General features: G+C 42.0%; 2 protein-coding genes across 5 annotated transcripts in view; both read right to left on the bottom strand.

Annotated features, from left to right (window-relative positions):
• kmt2d (lysine (K)-specific methyltransferase 2D) overlaps nucleotides 1-6,156 on the bottom strand; it is a 31,614-nt gene extending 25,458 nt beyond the window's left edge. For 3 of the 4 annotated variants that reach the window (XM_054609849.1, XM_054609850.1, XM_054609847.1), the window contains exons 1-10: nucleotides 5,567-6,156; nucleotides 3,274-3,356; nucleotides 2,930-3,041; nucleotides 2,586-2,788; nucleotides 2,365-2,474; nucleotides 2,096-2,258; nucleotides 1,171-1,342; nucleotides 852-966; nucleotides 488-666; nucleotides 76-374 (exon numbers count right to left, since the gene is read on the bottom strand). In XM_054609849.1, the coding sequence (XP_054465824.1) occupies nucleotides 76-374; nucleotides 488-666; nucleotides 852-966; nucleotides 1,171-1,342; nucleotides 2,096-2,258; nucleotides 2,365-2,474; nucleotides 2,586-2,788; nucleotides 2,930-3,041; nucleotides 3,274-3,322 (1,402 nt within the window). In that variant the 5' untranslated portion in view covers nucleotides 3,323-3,356; nucleotides 5,567-6,156. Of the gene's footprint in view, nucleotides 1-75; nucleotides 375-487; nucleotides 667-851; nucleotides 967-1,170; nucleotides 1,343-2,095; nucleotides 2,259-2,364; nucleotides 2,475-2,585; nucleotides 2,789-2,929; nucleotides 3,042-3,273; nucleotides 3,357-3,931; nucleotides 3,999-5,566 lie in introns of those variants that run through there. The other variant, XM_054609848.1, reaches the window with a different exon arrangement.
• Nucleotides 6,157-9,850: 3,694 nt separating this feature from the next.
• On the bottom strand, nucleotides 9,851-15,229 carry dhh (desert hedgehog signaling molecule). Its single transcript, XM_054608766.1, has 4 exons — nucleotides 15,003-15,229; nucleotides 14,196-14,632; nucleotides 11,222-11,483; nucleotides 9,851-11,079 (listed from the first exon to the last, which is right to left on the bottom strand). Exons 2-4 carry the CDS (start codon nucleotides 14,502-14,504, stop codon nucleotides 10,280-10,282), a joined length of 1,371 nt encoding a protein of 456 aa, XP_054464741.1. The 5' UTR covers nucleotides 14,505-14,632; nucleotides 15,003-15,229; the 3' UTR covers nucleotides 9,851-10,279.
• Nucleotides 15,230-17,991: the final 2,762 nt, after the last annotated feature.

Below are 17,991 nucleotides of genomic sequence, written 5' to 3' on the forward strand. Positions count from 1 at the left end.
TTTACTAGTACATTAAAACTCACGACTTGCATGTCTCGTAAGCTTTGACTTTTGTTGTGTGTGACTCAGACTTACCCAAGTCCATGGGTGTCTCTTTGTCAGATATGGCTTCAGCCTCAACCAACTCTGACGCTTTCTGTCCTGGTGTCACCTCGGATAAGTCTGTGTGCTCTTCTGTCACCATGTCTGCATCCGTTTGGATTGTCATCTCCACCAACTTCACTTGTCCTTCAGTCTCCTCGGACACCTCTCTGGTTTGTATCTCCGCTGTGTGTGGTTGAGTGACAGGTTGCTGCTCATCCTCTTTGCAAAGCCGGCAAATGCACTTGGCTTCTGAAAGCTCCCCCGGTAACGCACACTCACTGTGCACCCACCTAAAACAATCATCAAGAAATCATCGAGAAATATTGAATGATAATATGAGTGACAAGCCCACACATGATAGATATCATTAATAAATGCTTTTGCACTTCTGCATCAAACAAACCTGTGGCACATGCTGCAGCACAGCAGAGTGACTGATGGGTTCGCAGCTTTGCTGCACACGCCACACATAGAACTGCGGTGACGCTGGCAGCCCTCACACACGGCGTAGTTGTCAAACCACTGGGCTAAATCTGGCAGCACCAGTCCTCGGACACCACACTCCGTACATACACGACACCTCTGTAAAATACAAATAATGTTAGTAAAACATAAACCGTATGATCAAAAAAAGCACATGAAGACAAGCTCTCTTTCAAATATCCTCATAAATCAAAACTTTTTTTTGTTTTCTGAACTTGCTCTCACAGTCAGTTTCCAAGATGAGGGCATTTTTTGTACCAAAGTAAGGGACAAATCTGACTTACTCTGCATTTCCATGGGTCAGTGGGAAGAGAATCCATGGCTGGTTGGAGACAGAAGGTGTGGTAGCCCTTATCGCAGGCATCGCACACCAACATTTTTGAGTCTTCTCCTGGTTGTCTAAGAAAATGAGGAATAAAGACATTGCTCTTAAAAATGGGAAATAAAGCTCAGGTAAAATAGGACAAATATGATATGAATATATTAAAAAATATGTGAATATAATGCAAACGTTCAGGAACTGCATCTGATTCACTATTATAGTGTATCTTATTATTATTATCATTATTATTATAGTATCTGATTCACTACAGTTTGACTTACCTGCAAGTCTGACACACTTTACACTCCGGGCACTGCCATCCTGCCCTCTGGATGGGCGTGGCACCAATCTCAAGACAGGCCGCATGATAATGTTGGCCACAACCCGTACAGAACAGCAAATCTGTGAGCTCCCCAGCTGAGTCACACACTGCACACCAAGCCTCCTCACCTGCTGTATAAAAAAATTAAAAAAATAAAAAAGAAACATTACAGGGTGACTTAATGGACATCAGCACCTAATAACTTAATTTTTTTAGTTCAACAGGGGGGGAAATGCAAGATAGGTAGCCAGTAGCCGACTAATGGTTTGTTAAGCAAAGTTTGCATTTTTTTAAAAGTCAAAAACATAACTTTTTAGAGAGACTATGACCAATGATTGCCATTTTCCAACTTTCAAGTTATGCACGAAACTGACGTTTTGTGCCAACAAAAGAGCAGGTACAGTCCACAATTGATAAATGAAATCATTATGGAGCCAGTTGCCAAACAAAAGCTTTGCAAGTGGTCACGGCACTTGGTTGTGCCCCTCATCATTTTTGTCACTTCAATCGGAGCTTTTTAGATGCGACTGTCAAAAATAGTTCACCGATAGCAGCGCCATTTACATGTCTAGGGATTATACAAAAAATGTCAATTTGGTTTTAAATGCTTTAGAAACCGGAAGTCATAATTTTTTTAATTTGAGTATATATTATGCAGAAAAATCTAATTGTTTATAGGATATTCAACCTTCGTTTCTTATAATGCATGCAATACTGTGTGTTGAGCATAAACGCCTTTGTGTGTGCTCGTAGCTTGTGCGCCATCTGCACAGGTGGTTTATGTTCGCGCTATGATGCCACGCACGAGTATAAACAAAACGTTGCTGTGATCAGGCCCACAGTAATTATATCATAACTTTGACAAAGATGTTTTGTTTTCTTACCCAACTCCTCTGCCTTGTCTATGTGCTCTGGACAGAGGAGAACCAACTGCTTCATGGACTGGAAGGATCCACTGGCTGCCGAGCAGGGGAAGTGGTAGAACCGCGTGCAGCCCTCAGCATGGCATCGAATGGTTGCGCCCAGCCTTTTGCAGTATTCGCAAAGCTGGAACAGACCAATGGTAACAAGTTAGATTTTGTGAAGGAAGCCTGTTAATCCCTATATTCTCACTCAATACCATCTTAATCAAGTCTATATACAGTGCACTTACCCGCTGTGTCCCTGAGATAACGGCTTTATCCACGTTCTCCAGCTCTTCATTCTCCATCCGCTTCACTCCCTCCGACCACATCGCACACCAGTGATGAACCGCACAACCCCCTGTTTATAAAAAATAAATAAAAAAAGCACAATATCAGTTAAATTCCTAACAAAATATTTATCTACATCTTGTGCCATGTGTGTTTAAATATATTAGCATAATGTTTTGACCTGAGTCGTCAAAGAGTGATGCCAGACAGGGGGAGTCGGAAAATCCAATGGAAGACAGGTCATCATTTCCGGGCTCTGGCAGTGGGGTAGCTGATGGCTTGAGGGTTGGCCGCTCAGAAAATGGCCCAAAGTGTCTCAGTTCCCGCTGTCCATGCAGGCTCCTCCCCAAACAGTTGCAAAGAGCACAGGCTTGAGTGCTCTCTCTGTACAGTCACAATTGTGATTGTTCAAAAACACGAGTAGAGGTTCAGTTTTTGGTGTTGCCAACAATGAGCAGCACCTTGGGATATAGACCACAACAGTGTTGACCACATACATTGTTTGAATCATAATTAATAACTTACACAGGTGTGCTGGACGAGGCTGCAGTAGCACCAGACACGTCCTCAGCAGCAAGAAGGGCTTTGGATTCCTCCTCAGAGGAGACAAGCTGCTTTGAAGGGGCATTGTCATCAGCTAGAGAATGAAGAAAAAGAAAACATCAGGAATAAATCACCTTTAGTACATTTTGTTAACAAATCTTAATTAAATCAATCGACTTAATTAATATTAATGAAAACTTTTCAACCATGAGCAGTTCCCTTTCAGAGCAAAGGCACATTATATTAATAATCATCTCCCTTCAGAATAGAGCATATTCATAAATGATGACGTAGGGATATGGGAACATTTAAAAACAAGACATTACCTGTTGGTTCAGAGTCATTTTCTTCGCAGTTTGATTTCTGCTCGTCCATTCCCCGTACTGATTTTGACCTCCTTGACAGAGATCTGCAATTTAAAAAAAACATAAGAAGTCAACTTGTAGTTTTAATCAGAAGTAGAAAAGTTGAATCAAACTATTCACAGGATGCAAACAACCTGTGGGCATTATTTCTGATAAATGGCTATGCCTTCAACATCAGGTCTGTTATTACTGCATGGAGAGAATTAGAATAAATCTGATAATTATGAGAAAAAACTGATAACTTCATGAGATTTAAGTTTCCTCCCCAAAAAAATGAACAGCTAAATCGTATGCAGGTCCCCACTTACCAAAGTAGAAAATGTAATTTCCATTACCCAACATAAGCTTAACACCATAAAAGATCATTCCTAAAACTCAACATGCTACACACTTGCCTCCATATCCAACCAAAAGCACTTCTCACATGAAGACTTAAAACGACAAATGCAACCAATTAAACATGGCTAGTATGTCCTCACTTTAGACCATTTCCCTGTGTTAATCTCACTAACGTTGCACTAATGCAATCGAGCCTCCTCGCAAACTCATGAAAACAGCGCGAGTGTTAAAAGAGACAGATCCATCGGAAACCGCTCTTACAATTCAACTTATCGTTTACCAAGTAATGCATAATCCAGACCGGTGAAACAGCTGCGTGAACGAGCACAAAATGATCAAACTAAAATGGTGTTTTCCCAAATAAAACAACCATAAATCGGGATACACAAAGAAAACACAACTTCCGTGTGCTGAACTTCCTGTTGCAGCACAGCTTATTTCGTGCAGAACCTTTGTCGCAAGCATCATAGTTCCGCTGTGAGATTCACGCCATTAACACCAGTAACGTTACTGGGAAACAATCAACCAACGACTCACCATTTGCTTTTGGCAACACAACTAATAATAGCAAATCATGTCGTGTGTTTGAACCTACAAAAGCCATTTACAAGCGACACTTTAATAAGGGGTGGATTTCGCATGTGAAATGTTACTCATGCTTCATCACAGCCCAGATAAGTGTTCATGTCATCGTGAATCTGCAGATGTTACAAAAGCAAAAGACAAAAGGTCCGTGGTGCGATGCTAAAGCGTTATGTTCTGGTCCAAAGGGGCTTAAAAGGCAATGCATGTGACGGTGGATTTGCCATATAAATCCAGCTGAGTGTCTCGCAGTGTTTCACTCTCCTCCTGTGACACCAAATACACATTAAGAAAGGTTTCCTATTGGATCAAACTGAGGCAATTGAAAGAAGATCCCAGTTCACGTTTTGGTTTAACACATAGGATCATAATTAAAAGAGCAAAATGCAATTACTTAGAACATAAAACACAACTGTGTGCATCTCTGTTCAGTGAGTACAAGTACTCACATTTCAGCCCAAACTCTCCAAATACATGCATCACACCTGCACGACCATCCTCACCTGCACAACATGTGCTGCGTTACAAACATGTCTAACACCTGAGCTCAGAGACGAAATGCATGTCTCCATTGTGCGTTGACATCAACTAAACCCTCCTAATAAACACTGGAAACGTGTCTGCTCGACAACAAACTTCACCTCAAAACCTAACTTATCACAATAAGGAGGACAGGGGACAGTCTTTGTCTCTCAGGTGAAGTTAGAGAGACAGAGAGGTGACCTGGTGTCTGCGTCGCTTATCGTCTTAACATCCTGTTAACCATAAAAGTGTGAACGCTACAAATCCACTTATTTAGTTGGTAATGTTGGTGAAAAGCAGAGGCTGATTGTTGCAGTGCCATAGTAAACAGATGTGAGGTTTTATAGTTGAATATCTGCAAAGCTAAGCACTATTGCTCAATGTAAACACCGACTTCAAAGGGTTGCTCTCTGCCAGCAAATAGCCACGTCCGTGTCACCGGCGACAGGCTGGAACGGAAAACCTCACAACTACCAATGGTGACGTAGCAGCAAAGTGTCCCGAAGAGGCACAACGAGGACGAATACACCCGCTCTCGTGCGCAGGGACGTGTACTTTTAACATGTCAAACGACTACTGTGTGAACCGTAGCGTGGACACGGCCAGAATAAACCACATTTCTACCTAGAGTTAGCGCCCAGGTAACAGAGCTAGTTCTCCAGCAAGTAGATGCCCCCATCTGGTGGAAGCTAACAGCTAGCCGATGCTACCGATGGCAGCGCTAGCGTTGCCCGGTCTAAGGTCAGGGCTGGTGGGTCTCTAAGGGTGTCCGCTGCAAGGAGCTCAAATAGACAATAATAAAACAGCTCACCTCAAAAGAACAATAGCGTCTCCTCATACATCAGCAAAATCCAAACAGCCACACAGCTTCCCAAAACGCTGATGGTCGCTTCATTTTATGTACCGGACTATCGCTGCGGCTAGCCGGCTGGAGGGAGAGTGGGGGAAGTGCAGCTCGGCGGAAGGCTGTGCGGTGATGCTAGCTAGCTCCTCGACTAGGTGGACGGTGCTACGTGAGCTCCGTGTCGAGTTGTCGTTTCACTACCGGGGGACTAGGTCTTCAACCAGTCCCGACACAGCCTCTCCAGCTCCATGCCGTGGACCCACACACCACCCCGCTACCTGGCTCCTTGCTGCTGGATGTAGCTCGGAGGCTAACGCAGCTAGCCTCGGCTCTGCTCTGGAATCTCGCTCTCGAGGTCGTTAAAGCAAGTTTGCACGAAACAGTGCGTCCGAAACTGACAGCCCCAAACTTTGTTGACACGCACAGTGAATATAGTTTTTCTTTCAGTTTCAGCCCCCTGCAAATATGAATCTACCCAAATGTGCGGCTCAACTTTGCATGGGTACCCTTGTATGGGTCACTAGCATCGCTTCCATTCGCTAAACTGCGTCGCGTCTGCACACGGATGTTCCGCTAAGTGGCTAGCCGCTGCTAGCAGTGCCAGCTAATAACAACTACGTCAAAAATGTATTCTTGCACAAACAACGATCAAACATTGCATTTTATTACTTGACACCAGTGAAAACGTGTTACGGCTTCAGTGTGGCGACGTTCAACGCTGTGCCAGGCTGATCATTTTGCACACTGCACACAATGTTAATGTGAGCGCGGACCAGTGAAATACGGTGACTATTAGATATTAGGTCATTCGATTTTCGGATCCAGGGAAGCCATTTTTCATTAGATTGTTACGGTGGTCGAACCAAAGCGACTTTGACATGCCCACGGATGAATGCATCTGTTTTGTTAATTGATAAACCGATTTAATTGAGCTCGATTACGCTTATTTTTCTTATAGAAAAATTTTTTCGTCATTAACACAACACATATCTGTGCAAGTCCTTGGTAGTTTCATATGACTTATTCCGCTTCTGATACTGTACTCTCCTACTAGTACTATACTGCTATGCATTGCGCATTTGTTTGTGAAGAGAAGGTTTCTCAATCACTTACAGCCATGGTCTGAAATAAACCTCCACCAAGTGTTCAGCAGGTTCACCGATAAATACCTACACATAAACCAGAACACCTGCGTGTTATGTTATCTTATTACCCATGTATATGTTATGAGGCTACCATCCATTTCAAACTTTAGAATCAAGCCACATATGAATAAATATTCAAAAGGAAATATTTTTTTCTGTACCTTATGTGATAATATGTGTTAGACATGTTAACAATACGCTCAACCCTTTACAGCCTTTATCATATGAATCAGTTGACAATTCAGTGTCAGACCATTCGATTTAAAATGACATTTGTTCATGTAATACATGTTCAAATCTGGTATAAGATAAGAAGCAATCTTATCGCATAGGCATACAGTACATACATACTACGTACTGAACTTAATGCAGATACTATAGGGGGTGGGAATGAGCGGGGCCTTCTTTATCATTAGGTTTCCATATCACTGTGAGAAACTTTAAGTGACATGAGTTACTCAGGAAAGATTGGTTCAAGAAAGTTGTTCTCAATCTTAAATGTTAGTTTTTAGTTACTGAGTGTTGGCATGTTAATATCCTAAGACTTTGCATGCAATAACTGTCAACTGTTATGCAGGTAAGGAACAGAAGTCTTCTTAGATGCATGAGTTTAATGCTTTATTCTGCTTTTTTTTTCAGAAATTGTGGCACAGTCCTTAAATCAAGACCCCAACCTACCCATGCCATCCTATCATGGGCCACACACAAAAAGCCTGAGACAATACATGAAGTGAGCTTGGATGTCATTGGATTGACCCTGTGAATCTGCACAACACTAGTCTGGGTTCTCCCATTGTGAGAAGGTCACAGGTTTAATCTACAGCTGTATATGTCCTGTCATGCCCGAGAGCAAAAACTGTCACTGCTAAGTAGCCTACTTGTGCTATAACTTAATAAGTAACTGAAGACAAGCGTATCTACTAATTGTCTCAAATGTAAAGGTGATCACACAAGAATGCCTGACAATACACTATCTGCTATGTAAGCAGTGAACAAGCACCTGCTCCAGGGTGATCTGCAGCTGATCTCTGTTAATGTATATGTGTAGAGGCATCTAGAGGCCTCAGGGCTCAGAAGACACCGCTAATATTTTTACTTTTTTTACAAGAATTATTTCAACAGGATGATGTAGTTTGTCTTTCTAAAGCTCCATGCAACTAAATAAATAATTGCCTTCTAATTGTGACAAAGACTTAAGAAACATACTGATATACACAGCCAAGAATTTAGATTAAAGCCTCAATTTTTCACATGATGGCAGCGATGAGCCCAATAATACCTTTGGATATTATCATGAGCTTTGAGCACAAAAAGCTTAAAATAGGTGACAGCAGTTCCAAAAGGAGCCAGATGAGAAAACCATGGTTTTAAAGAATATACTTTTTAAAATCATGACTGTATAACGCAGGACTCTTTCAATGGTAGTATTTAAAGAATAAAAGTGGTTTCATATTAACTTAAGTCATATAGTTTTTGATTGTTCATTGGTTTAGACTATAAATAAGTAGTTTATGATGTTTTTAAATTACTGAAAAATAAGCCAATAAAAAGTAAATTGCCGCTCAAGGTCTGGAGTTCAATCACATATGGAGTCATAAGCTCTTTTGTCTGCCAGACAGAAAAAACTTGACCCAATTTCTTTATAATGTTTGGGAAGATGATCTGTTGCACTCAATTGGTCTTACCATTCAATACTAATCCATGCAAAATCTCCAGTGATGCATCTTTCTCTTTTATGTCTCCAAATATTGTCATAAAATAAATGTTTTTTCCCTTATTATTTAATGCCTGCTGACACTGATCTGAATTTTACAAACAGAAGTTTATTTTATCAGGAAATGTGTGCCTCTCTGTACCTGAATGTGGGGTGTGCAGGTTTTAATTTTGAAAATAGGTTATTACTGGTTCCCCTGACAGGATTAGTTAACCCCCCATTCAGCTTTAGCAAGATTGGATTAGATTTGGGGGGGGCTGAGACAGGAGGGAAGACAGTGACTGATTGGCCAATGGATGTAAATAGAGGATGGTATTAGGACAAAGGGCTGTTCCTATTGGCCAGACAGCGGAGCCTGTGCTTTCCCATCTGCCTCCTGTATCTCAAGGATAATCCCCTGGAATACCTCCACAGATGTTTACAACTGAATGTAAAACTGAAGAAGAGAATACAATTTGAGTCCTCTATATTATCGTTATTATTACTACATATATATATATATATATATATATATATATATATATATATATATATATATATATATATATATATATATATATATATATACCCCACATATAACTAGGGAAAACAATGTAGGCTACTTCTATAGGAAGCAGTATGTTCTCTGAATTATTTTTTCGGTTTTGAATGGTTTTGAGTTCTCCAGTCAAATATTTGTTAAATTGTCAATAAACTACAAGTATTAAAAATCAAGGTTTACAGTTTATCTTATATAAAATAGTTATTATACAAGGGGCATTTAAGAAATTATATCAAATACAATTCACAGGCTTAATATAATTTTCTCCACAAGGGGGGTGTAGAACGTTGTACTACCTTTCATGAATATGGCCTCACACATTATTCTGAACCTTTGAAAGGTACGTTTGGGCTTCAGAATAATATAACTGAATGTTGTAACAGGAAAACTGCAACAAAATAGAAAGTTGTGTTAACAGTGAACTGTACTATGCCACCAACAGATATAGTACTTGTGACCCAAATTGATCAGCAGATACAAATAAAACTGTCTCCTTTAAGATTGTAAGAGACCTAATATCTCCCTTGAAGTAGCTATGTGATAAAATCTGTGATGTCGTCAAGGTGGTGGCACAGTGTAGGGAATATTAAGCACGTCTGGGCTTTTCATTAACCCGTCAGCCTGCCGGACTAGATTTCCACAGAGCTCTTGAACACTTTAACATACATAATACTCAACTAGGACCCCAGAAATGATCTTTCTGCACACGTCTCAGCTGTTTCCCACTCAGTTTTGCTAAACAAGCAAAAGACAAATCAGCTTACTGACTCAATTTACCCCAGAGCTGAAGAAAAAGCAGAGTGTTGCTTATTAAAATTACATTTTAATTTGTTTTACAACATGTGAGGACATACAATACATTTAGTGGAAATATTATAATAAAATGAAACATTTATATATTATGATTCATAAAGTACAAAAATAAAGATTCTATTGTTGTGGGAAAATTCATTCTTATCCCATTAGAATAATACATATATAACTGAAATAATTAAAAGAAATAACATGATTTACAAATAGACTATGATACAGTCATTTTGAAATGACCTCTTTTTACATTAACCTGCTCAGGTAAATTGTCTCATCCAACTCAGTCCCTGACAAAATATCACTTTCAGCATTCAAATCATTATGATAGGTTAAAATGCAGACAATGATAAAAAAAAAAAAAAAAGCAAGCCATTCCAGTGCTTTTAATTTATTAAAGAGAAGGACAGGAGGTGTAAGGGTAAATGTATCAAAGCTGTACACTGTGACATAGTGTGCACAGTTTTAGGCTTTTAAGGATGAAATGAGTTGGAGTCTAAAAAGATAGATCCAAAACTATACAGTAGTCTTGCATACCAATGCACATTTGAAGTCTGCTTCTCTTTCGTGTCCGTCCTCAGAGGTTCACTCAGACAGTCTTGCTTGTTCAGAGTGCCATTATTCACACAAACACCTGCTCTGTCCTTTGCAGCCAAAGTGCTACAATGAGTCTTAGTGCAAGTTGTTTCACTGTCTGTGGTCCGCTGTTCGTTTCCTGTCTCCCCCCAAAGTAGCTGGTTGAATGAAGATAGGAGTCGCACAGGTCCAAATGCACAGTGTGCAAGTCTGTGGTCGTCCACCAGAGCATAGCTGGATGCCAGCACTCCTTCAACAAACACAGATCCAGCTTCTGTCAAGGGCGCATACGCTCCCACACTCTCCTCTTCTGAAACTGAGATGATTCGAGATGGACGTACTTGAGCCTCTGCTGTATGGATGAGAACGCAGTCTCCAGTTTTGGCTCTGCTAGCAAACTGAGCCTGATACTCACTGCTGTTGAGTCTGCAATGTGGGGCTAAAAAGACCAAGTGATGACGAGTAAGGGCCAAACGATGGCCATCTTCTGTCTCCAGAGACAGAAAAGTAGACCAGCTTTCTTGGTCCCGGTGCAGAAACAAGAGTACTCGGCTCAACACGACCTGGCCTGTCCCAGACAGGGCCATGACTCTGTCCCCGACGGCCAGGGACGACAGGCTCTTCTGCACCCCGCCAGCAACAGTCACCCGGGTCCAGCCTGGGAAACAGCCACCTTTTTCCACTGCAACAGAGTGATCTGCAGGAAGATCAGCATAAAAAAAGCCTAGATTACTAAACAGAGATTTTGTTCGTTTTCTTGTCTTAATGTCCTGACACCATCCAGTGAAGTGATGTAATTTGACACAGTTAGCTACATTATTTTTCATCCTTAAACTTACCGGCTTTCACTGAGCAGTGGATGTGATATTTGGACTCATAGTGGACCCAGTCAAAGCCAGCCTCCACAGCCAGCTGGGCTAGAAGACCATACTTCTCTGTTTCTCTGTCGTCAGTGGTTATGTCCACGGCCCGGCCTTCATAGTGCAGAGAGCCGGGAGGGTGGTGGCCGTCCTCATCCCAGGCCTCCGTCACACGTAAGTGTACCCCTGGCCACTGGTTCATCACTGCAATCGCCAACCTGTTCAAACAGTCCTTACAGCGCTAGAAACAGAATGACACAGAGGAGAGGTGTTCAGTTTGAAACACTATTAGCTGATCAGCCAACATCAGCTTATCACAGACATACTGTTTGGACACATATGTTGGTCGATAAGTAACTTGCTGTAGAGAAATGCCAGGATGTGTTTGAGGTCATTTAGAAACTGTTTTATATATAATTATTAGATTTCTTTATTTAATAACAAATAACAATATCAGTACCAGCTTCAAAAAGTATGAGCAGGACTCTAGTGTAACAGTATTCTAAAGAAAGTGTAAAATCGGGATCAGATTACTGGTTCTTAAATTGGTATAATACCCAGATTCAACACGCCATGAGCCCAACACATATCTTAAAATAATCCACAAAACATTCAGGTATCCATTTAATCTAATACGAATCATTTATATATTATAAATTAAACTTAGTTACTAAATATTAAACTATTTATGATTTTATTGTTTAGATATAACCAATATGATTAACTCATAGTCATTTTAATAACAAACTGGAGTGACTAATAGCACCTTTCTGCATAGCAATATTATGTTATTATTGTAAACCCTCTTTAGTTTATTAATTTTGCCTTTCAAAATGCGTTGAATATTACGGAAAGAGGGACATTTTTGTTTCAAAGACAGTAGTTTTAAACTTTTTTAGTCACTCTGTCTTCAGTATGTACTGTGAAAGTAGAAACAAATGTAAAGAAAATTTTAATTGTCACATTGTACATTGCATAGCACACAGTGAAATGTAGCCTCTCCCTTTAACCAATCCTAGCATTAGGAGCAGTGGTTAGCCTTTATGCAGCACCCGGGGAGCAGATTGAGTGTTAGATTTTTTGCTCAAGGGCACATCAGCAGTGCTCAGGAGGCATCGATCGCCAGTTACCAGTTTGCCTGCTCTCCAGCTACCAGCCCACATGCCGTATTTCAACTGGCAAACCCTCAAGTTCCCATGCCAAGTCCCAACGGACTGAGCTACCGACCCAATCATTTATTAACAGAGTGGATAGCCAAGTCTCAGTGTACGAGAAGTATGTACAGTATGAACGTTTACTGTACACCTCAGTGCACAAACGGATTTAACTGAAACACAGAAGTAAAAATGATTCCAGTATTTCACAACGTCTCTGTACAGAGACTGTCGCAGAGTACAAGAACAAAGCTACTGTAGCCAGTTTGGCGCATTCCTTGGCCTTTTCGACAAGGTGACAGAATAATCAAGGCCATTCTCTGTCTTTTCCAGATTGTTCCAGGCATACATTTTCTCGGTTTCACCCGAGACATTTGATCACAAAAAAAAAAGGAAGATCAGAAATGTGCACAGTGAGTCTTAACACCCCCGTGGTCTATGATGTTACAGACTGTGTCAGCATTGTCGCAGGCTTGAAAAATGATGTAAGCAACGGAGTTGATTGATACGTTATCATCTCCCGGATACTTATTTCTCTTGTGACAGCAGTTGATGGAATGATGCTCGTCTTGCTACTAAGTATAAAAAGAAGGTTGGTAAAGAAAACGATGAGAGTGTGAGCGTGAGAGATGGAGGGGGGAAAAAGCTGGGTGAGAAGCAAGCAGTGTAGCGGAGGGCCGAGGTTGGGAGTAAAGAGAGAGGGCAAAGGGCAAGAATGTATGGGCATGGACTTGGGAATGTGACAGCAAGAGTGAGAAAGCAAGAAGGACAGAAAACAAACTGGATACATTTTTTTCTCCCAATGCCATTGAGGAGAGGCGTTTCATTGTCAGAACTACAATAGTCGCTTTTCCGACGGTGCCATTACTTCAGCAGGCGGGAATTTTGTATAGGCGACCCCTCTGAGTCTCCAAATTACGCACAAAGAGCGTCTTTCACATCTGTGCAAAAGAGGGGCACACACACACACTCAAACTGGGCATAAGCAGGGCACACATAAACGGTCGCAGATTTCCATCGCAAACAATCACTCGGGGAGGGAATGAACACAGATATGTATCCTTAACAATTACAGAAAGCCGCAGCATCCGAAGCAGGGCCACAGGGTGTCAAGACAGACACCCTGTGGTCAATTTCAGCAGTGTGGCATTGAAAAAGTTTGTCAAAAAGTATCCAGATCTAAAATCCTCTGAGATCTGTCTTTTCTAGGCATGAGATTTTATGTTGATACCTTTCCTGAGTAAACCTTAAGGGATTCGAGTTCAAGTGCAACTGAGAGTCATAGGAATAGTTTGATTTCCAATAACAAAGACTTTGGTTAAAGATTAAAAGGAAGTGTTCCTGAAGGGGAAGGCAAGTCTCTTAAGGGGTAGTGTTGAATTACATCCTGATCTTCTTATCTCAAAAAAAAAAAGGGAGGGGAAGCTTGGTTAAAACTTACACACTCTGTGTTGAACAGTTGTTTGAGTGTTAAGTGCCTGGCAAGGGAAGGTACAGCAAACAATGAATGAGCTTATATGATTTGATTTGAAGGTGCCATGCTGGGTAGCAGGGTACAAGCTGTAAACTGATGCCTGTCCCTTCATGTGAATGTAGTTAATCAATTATCCAGCAGAGGGATTGGCTTGAAAAGGTTCAAAAGGCACCAGAGAGAGCATCCTTTTCAGGTTACTCTCTGCACTCTCACCTGGTATCACTTGGGTTAGTGGAAACAAGTGATCCAGTGTATCATTCTATTCTACAACATCCTTAATACCTACGATGATTGAACTGGTTTAACCACAACACACCGGCCTCACCTTGGTCATGAAGCGGTCCGCGTTGGTGTTCTCCTCGTCCTTGAAGACGATGTCTGGGTTGTAGTTGCACACCAGTTCGTTGAAGCGCTCAGAGTTGCGTGTGATCTTGCCCTCTGCTCTCCCGCTGGCACCGAGGTTGTTCTCTGAGAAGTTGGGGAAAAACTGCTTGTAGTGCATGGCCGTGAGCTTCCTGGGCCTGGAGCGGACGCCGTAGCCAGGGCCCGGTCCGCATCCCTGGACCAGCCACATGCAGGTCCACACAGCAAGCAGGCCGAGCTGTGCCAGACGGGCCCACCAGGACTGCTTCATTGGGGAGGGCTGGGGCTCCCAGGAGTCAGCGGCTCACCGTTCTTACAGTGGTACCCCGGTTCCAGGTGTGTAGTAGCATGTGAATGAGGGTCAAATCTTGGTCCATTCCAAATCATGTGGTACTAGAGCTGATGATGATAAAATAAAATAAAAAATAGAAACTTACTATTTGCTGGGATATGTAAACTTCATCTTTTTGTATTCACTCTTGATAAAAATAAGTTTTATAGTACAAATCAGATGTTTTGACTTTAGGTTTGCACTGTTTGATTCCCTAAAGTGATGCTATAGCTTAATGATTTATATGATTTGCTGAAATCTAAAGTTTCTGAACTTTGGAACCAGCTATTAAATGAAGTTACACGCAACGTCTTTAAGGTTTCTTTCCAAATATTTCTAAGCCTCTTTGTGAGCTGAAAGTCATCTCCATACGTCCGTCCCCAGTTACCTGTCTCGGCGCAGGTGTTTATTTTTGTTCGTGGGTTTCTCGTCACTTACCGCTGATCTCTCTGTCGACGCAGTTCCTTTGACAAGCTAGACTCACACCGAAATGCCCCACGGCTCCCTGCAATTTCCTATGGACGCTCCCGTGGCGCTCTCATCCTCTTTGTCCATCCAGAAAATGTCGCTCCTGAGATTTCTTCTTTTCTTCTTCTCTCCTTCGTCCACCGTCTCCTGTCGCGTCTCAGAGCTCCTGGCCACCTTGCACCAGCCATTGGGTCTTATTAGCGTCCGGACAAGATTGCCCTCCCTTCCTCTGCGCGCTCCCACTGCGACAGCACACGCCTCCAATTCAACCTTACAAAGGACATATGATTAGCCTACTCCTGTTAACAAAATGACACCCCCCCCCCCCACCCCCACCACCACCACCACCCATTCAATATTTAAGGTTAGTTAAAAAACTGTTTTGGAAATGTTTTCCACATCAAACTGCAAACTTAAATCAATTATATATATATATTACAGGATACTTAACAGAGCACCCATAATTATCTTGCCATATAATATTTTAGAGCACATACGCAATATTTCTAGTTAAAATCCTAAACTCATGTCAATTGAATAACTTTGAACCAACATGCCCTTGCTTCTGTCAGCTCATCCCACCCATCAAAAGTGGACGGGTCAACTGTGATGACCCTGGGCTGATGCTATTAATAGACACAGTTGAAGGTGAGGGTCTATGAGGGAACACACACTCCAGCCTTGACACCCCTGACTTACAGTGCCGTCTTCCTGTGTTTGGGGAGCCAGCCTGACCCCCCTGAACCGTGTGCACCCAAGACCTCTTGACTGGAAACACCCGCTGGCCACATCAACATATTATTTTTATCCTTCGCAGAACAATAGCTGGGAGTCATAAAAATGTGTCAGATAATTTCCAAAGAGGGCGCAGAAAAGAGAGAGGCATCGTTGTGTCTCAGGGGCCTGACATTTGTAATCACATACGGAAGCTTAAATTAATGGCAAATTCAAAGGTCGGAGTGTGTCACCATCCTATCTGCACTTTCCTGGAACACTTGAGGACTCAATGATTTGTGGTCAGTTTGTTGATAGTGACTTTGTTTCAAAGAATCTTTAGCCCACTCACAACAGAGCTGCTGCATACTGTCTGGATGTTTAAATGCATATTTGTTGTCAGTGCATATCTTGGTTTGATGTGATTACATTCTAAAGATGCTCCAATACTAAATCACTATGAAGATACTCTTATCCAATGAGAGGAGAGAAATACTTGTCGAAAAATAACCCGTGAATTTCCCATTCTGTGCCTGATCTAAAACAGCACTTGCTATTTGCTTTTGCGTGATGAAGAAGCAAATGTCACTGAGCTCCACAGTGACCATGGAAAGGCATCCTTGTTAGGGAACTTTCCAGAAGATCCCAGGATGTTGTAGGGAGGGGTGGCAAGGCAAAGCTGCATCTTCCTGTCCTTATGATAAACATGGAAGAAGGCCCGAGCCTGGCCCAAGAAACACAGATGAGAGACATCAGCCTTCATGACAAATGCAGGCAATGACTCAATCAAAAACAAAGCAAACACTTTCACATCTACAATTAACCACACCGATGTTTCTCTTCAAAGCCCTCCAAGAGACGAGATTTCCATCTGACATGAAAGGGAAAGGAAGGAAGCAAACATCTGCAGGTTGGAGATGGAAATAAAGCCATTCTTATTAGTTTTTTTATTTTGGTACCCCCATCCTCCTGCCTCCCCCTGCCTCCCCCTGCCTCCTTCTGGCTCTTAGCATTTCACTCCCCCATTTCAGGATGGGAGTACATGGCCCGGTGAATGGTTGGGTTTCCTGCAAAGCCACAGCGCAGACTGCAAGATCTTTCCTGCCTGGGTTAGCCTACCCTGCTTTGTTCTTTCCAAATGAACGTCTATGTTAGCACCTGCTCATGGTTAAATAAAGCACACACCTTTTTCTCCTTCTGTGGAGTTTTCAGAAAACTGACTGGAGCACTTATAATTGCAAATGAATGAAATCTACAAATGCAGCCAAGAATGTTATAGGGATTGCAAAGCTCTTATTTATTCTAAGGATGCTGTCATTTTAAAAACAGTAATTAGGTTTTGGAGCAATGCTGGCTTTGACATCTCAAGTGTTTGTCTTGTCTCTTGGAGCTGAATAGAGACTCTGTAGGATCCACTTCCTCAGATGGAGGCCGTTAGATGGCCACCTCCCTCCCCTCTCCACACGCACACACGTCCTTTCTCTCTGCCCATCCCACTGTCTCTCACCATGTTATCAGTGCAGGAAGAGGCAGGGTGGCGCATTCTGACTACTGCACACTCTGGATGATTTTTGATTTATGCATTATAACTTTATGTTGGTAGTTACTCGCCATGCTTCAACCTTTAAGAACACACCTATCACTGCATGTGTCATGTGATGACTTAGTCGTACCACACACAGTGGTGTGTGCGCCAAGTCCAGGTTTTAAGTTGCTTTGCATTGGTATGGCCTTTTCAAAAGAGCACCAGTGAGTTGAGCTTGAGGCGATGCTGCAACGAAGTGGACAATAGACTGAGAAGGGTGGAACTTCCTGGCCCCTAGACAAGCAGGTCATAGGTCAAAAAAGAAAAACATTGTATAGATTACATACTGTATGCTTAAAGACTCTTATGAATTGACGTATGCGATAGGTAATATGTGATATTCCCTTTCTTTTTAAAAGTCCATGTCACGCCATTCACCCAAAGTTATCCAATGAAACAAAGGCCTGCAGCAGTCAACTGTGTGAAGCAAGTGTGCCGTGAGTGTGCACGCAGGATGGCGGGCGGCTATGGCGAACTGACAGTGTGACCCATTATCAGTTGATTAGCGGGCAAGTCTCGCCTTTTCCTGTGAGTGGTTGGGTATTTGCGAGCGTACAAACGAGGGAATAACAGCCCTTAATGCGCTCTGGCACAAACTTCAAATGGCCGACTGTCAGGAAAGCTAATCTGGGTCTTTTTCCCCCTTTCATTCTTATGTTT

The sequence above is a fragment of the Anoplopoma fimbria genome, chromosome 12 (assembly GCF_027596085.1).
Source record: "Anoplopoma fimbria isolate UVic2021 breed Golden Eagle Sablefish chromosome 12, Afim_UVic_2022, whole genome shotgun sequence".
Classification (NCBI taxonomy): Eukaryota; Metazoa; Chordata; class Actinopteri; order Perciformes; family Anoplopomatidae; genus Anoplopoma; species Anoplopoma fimbria.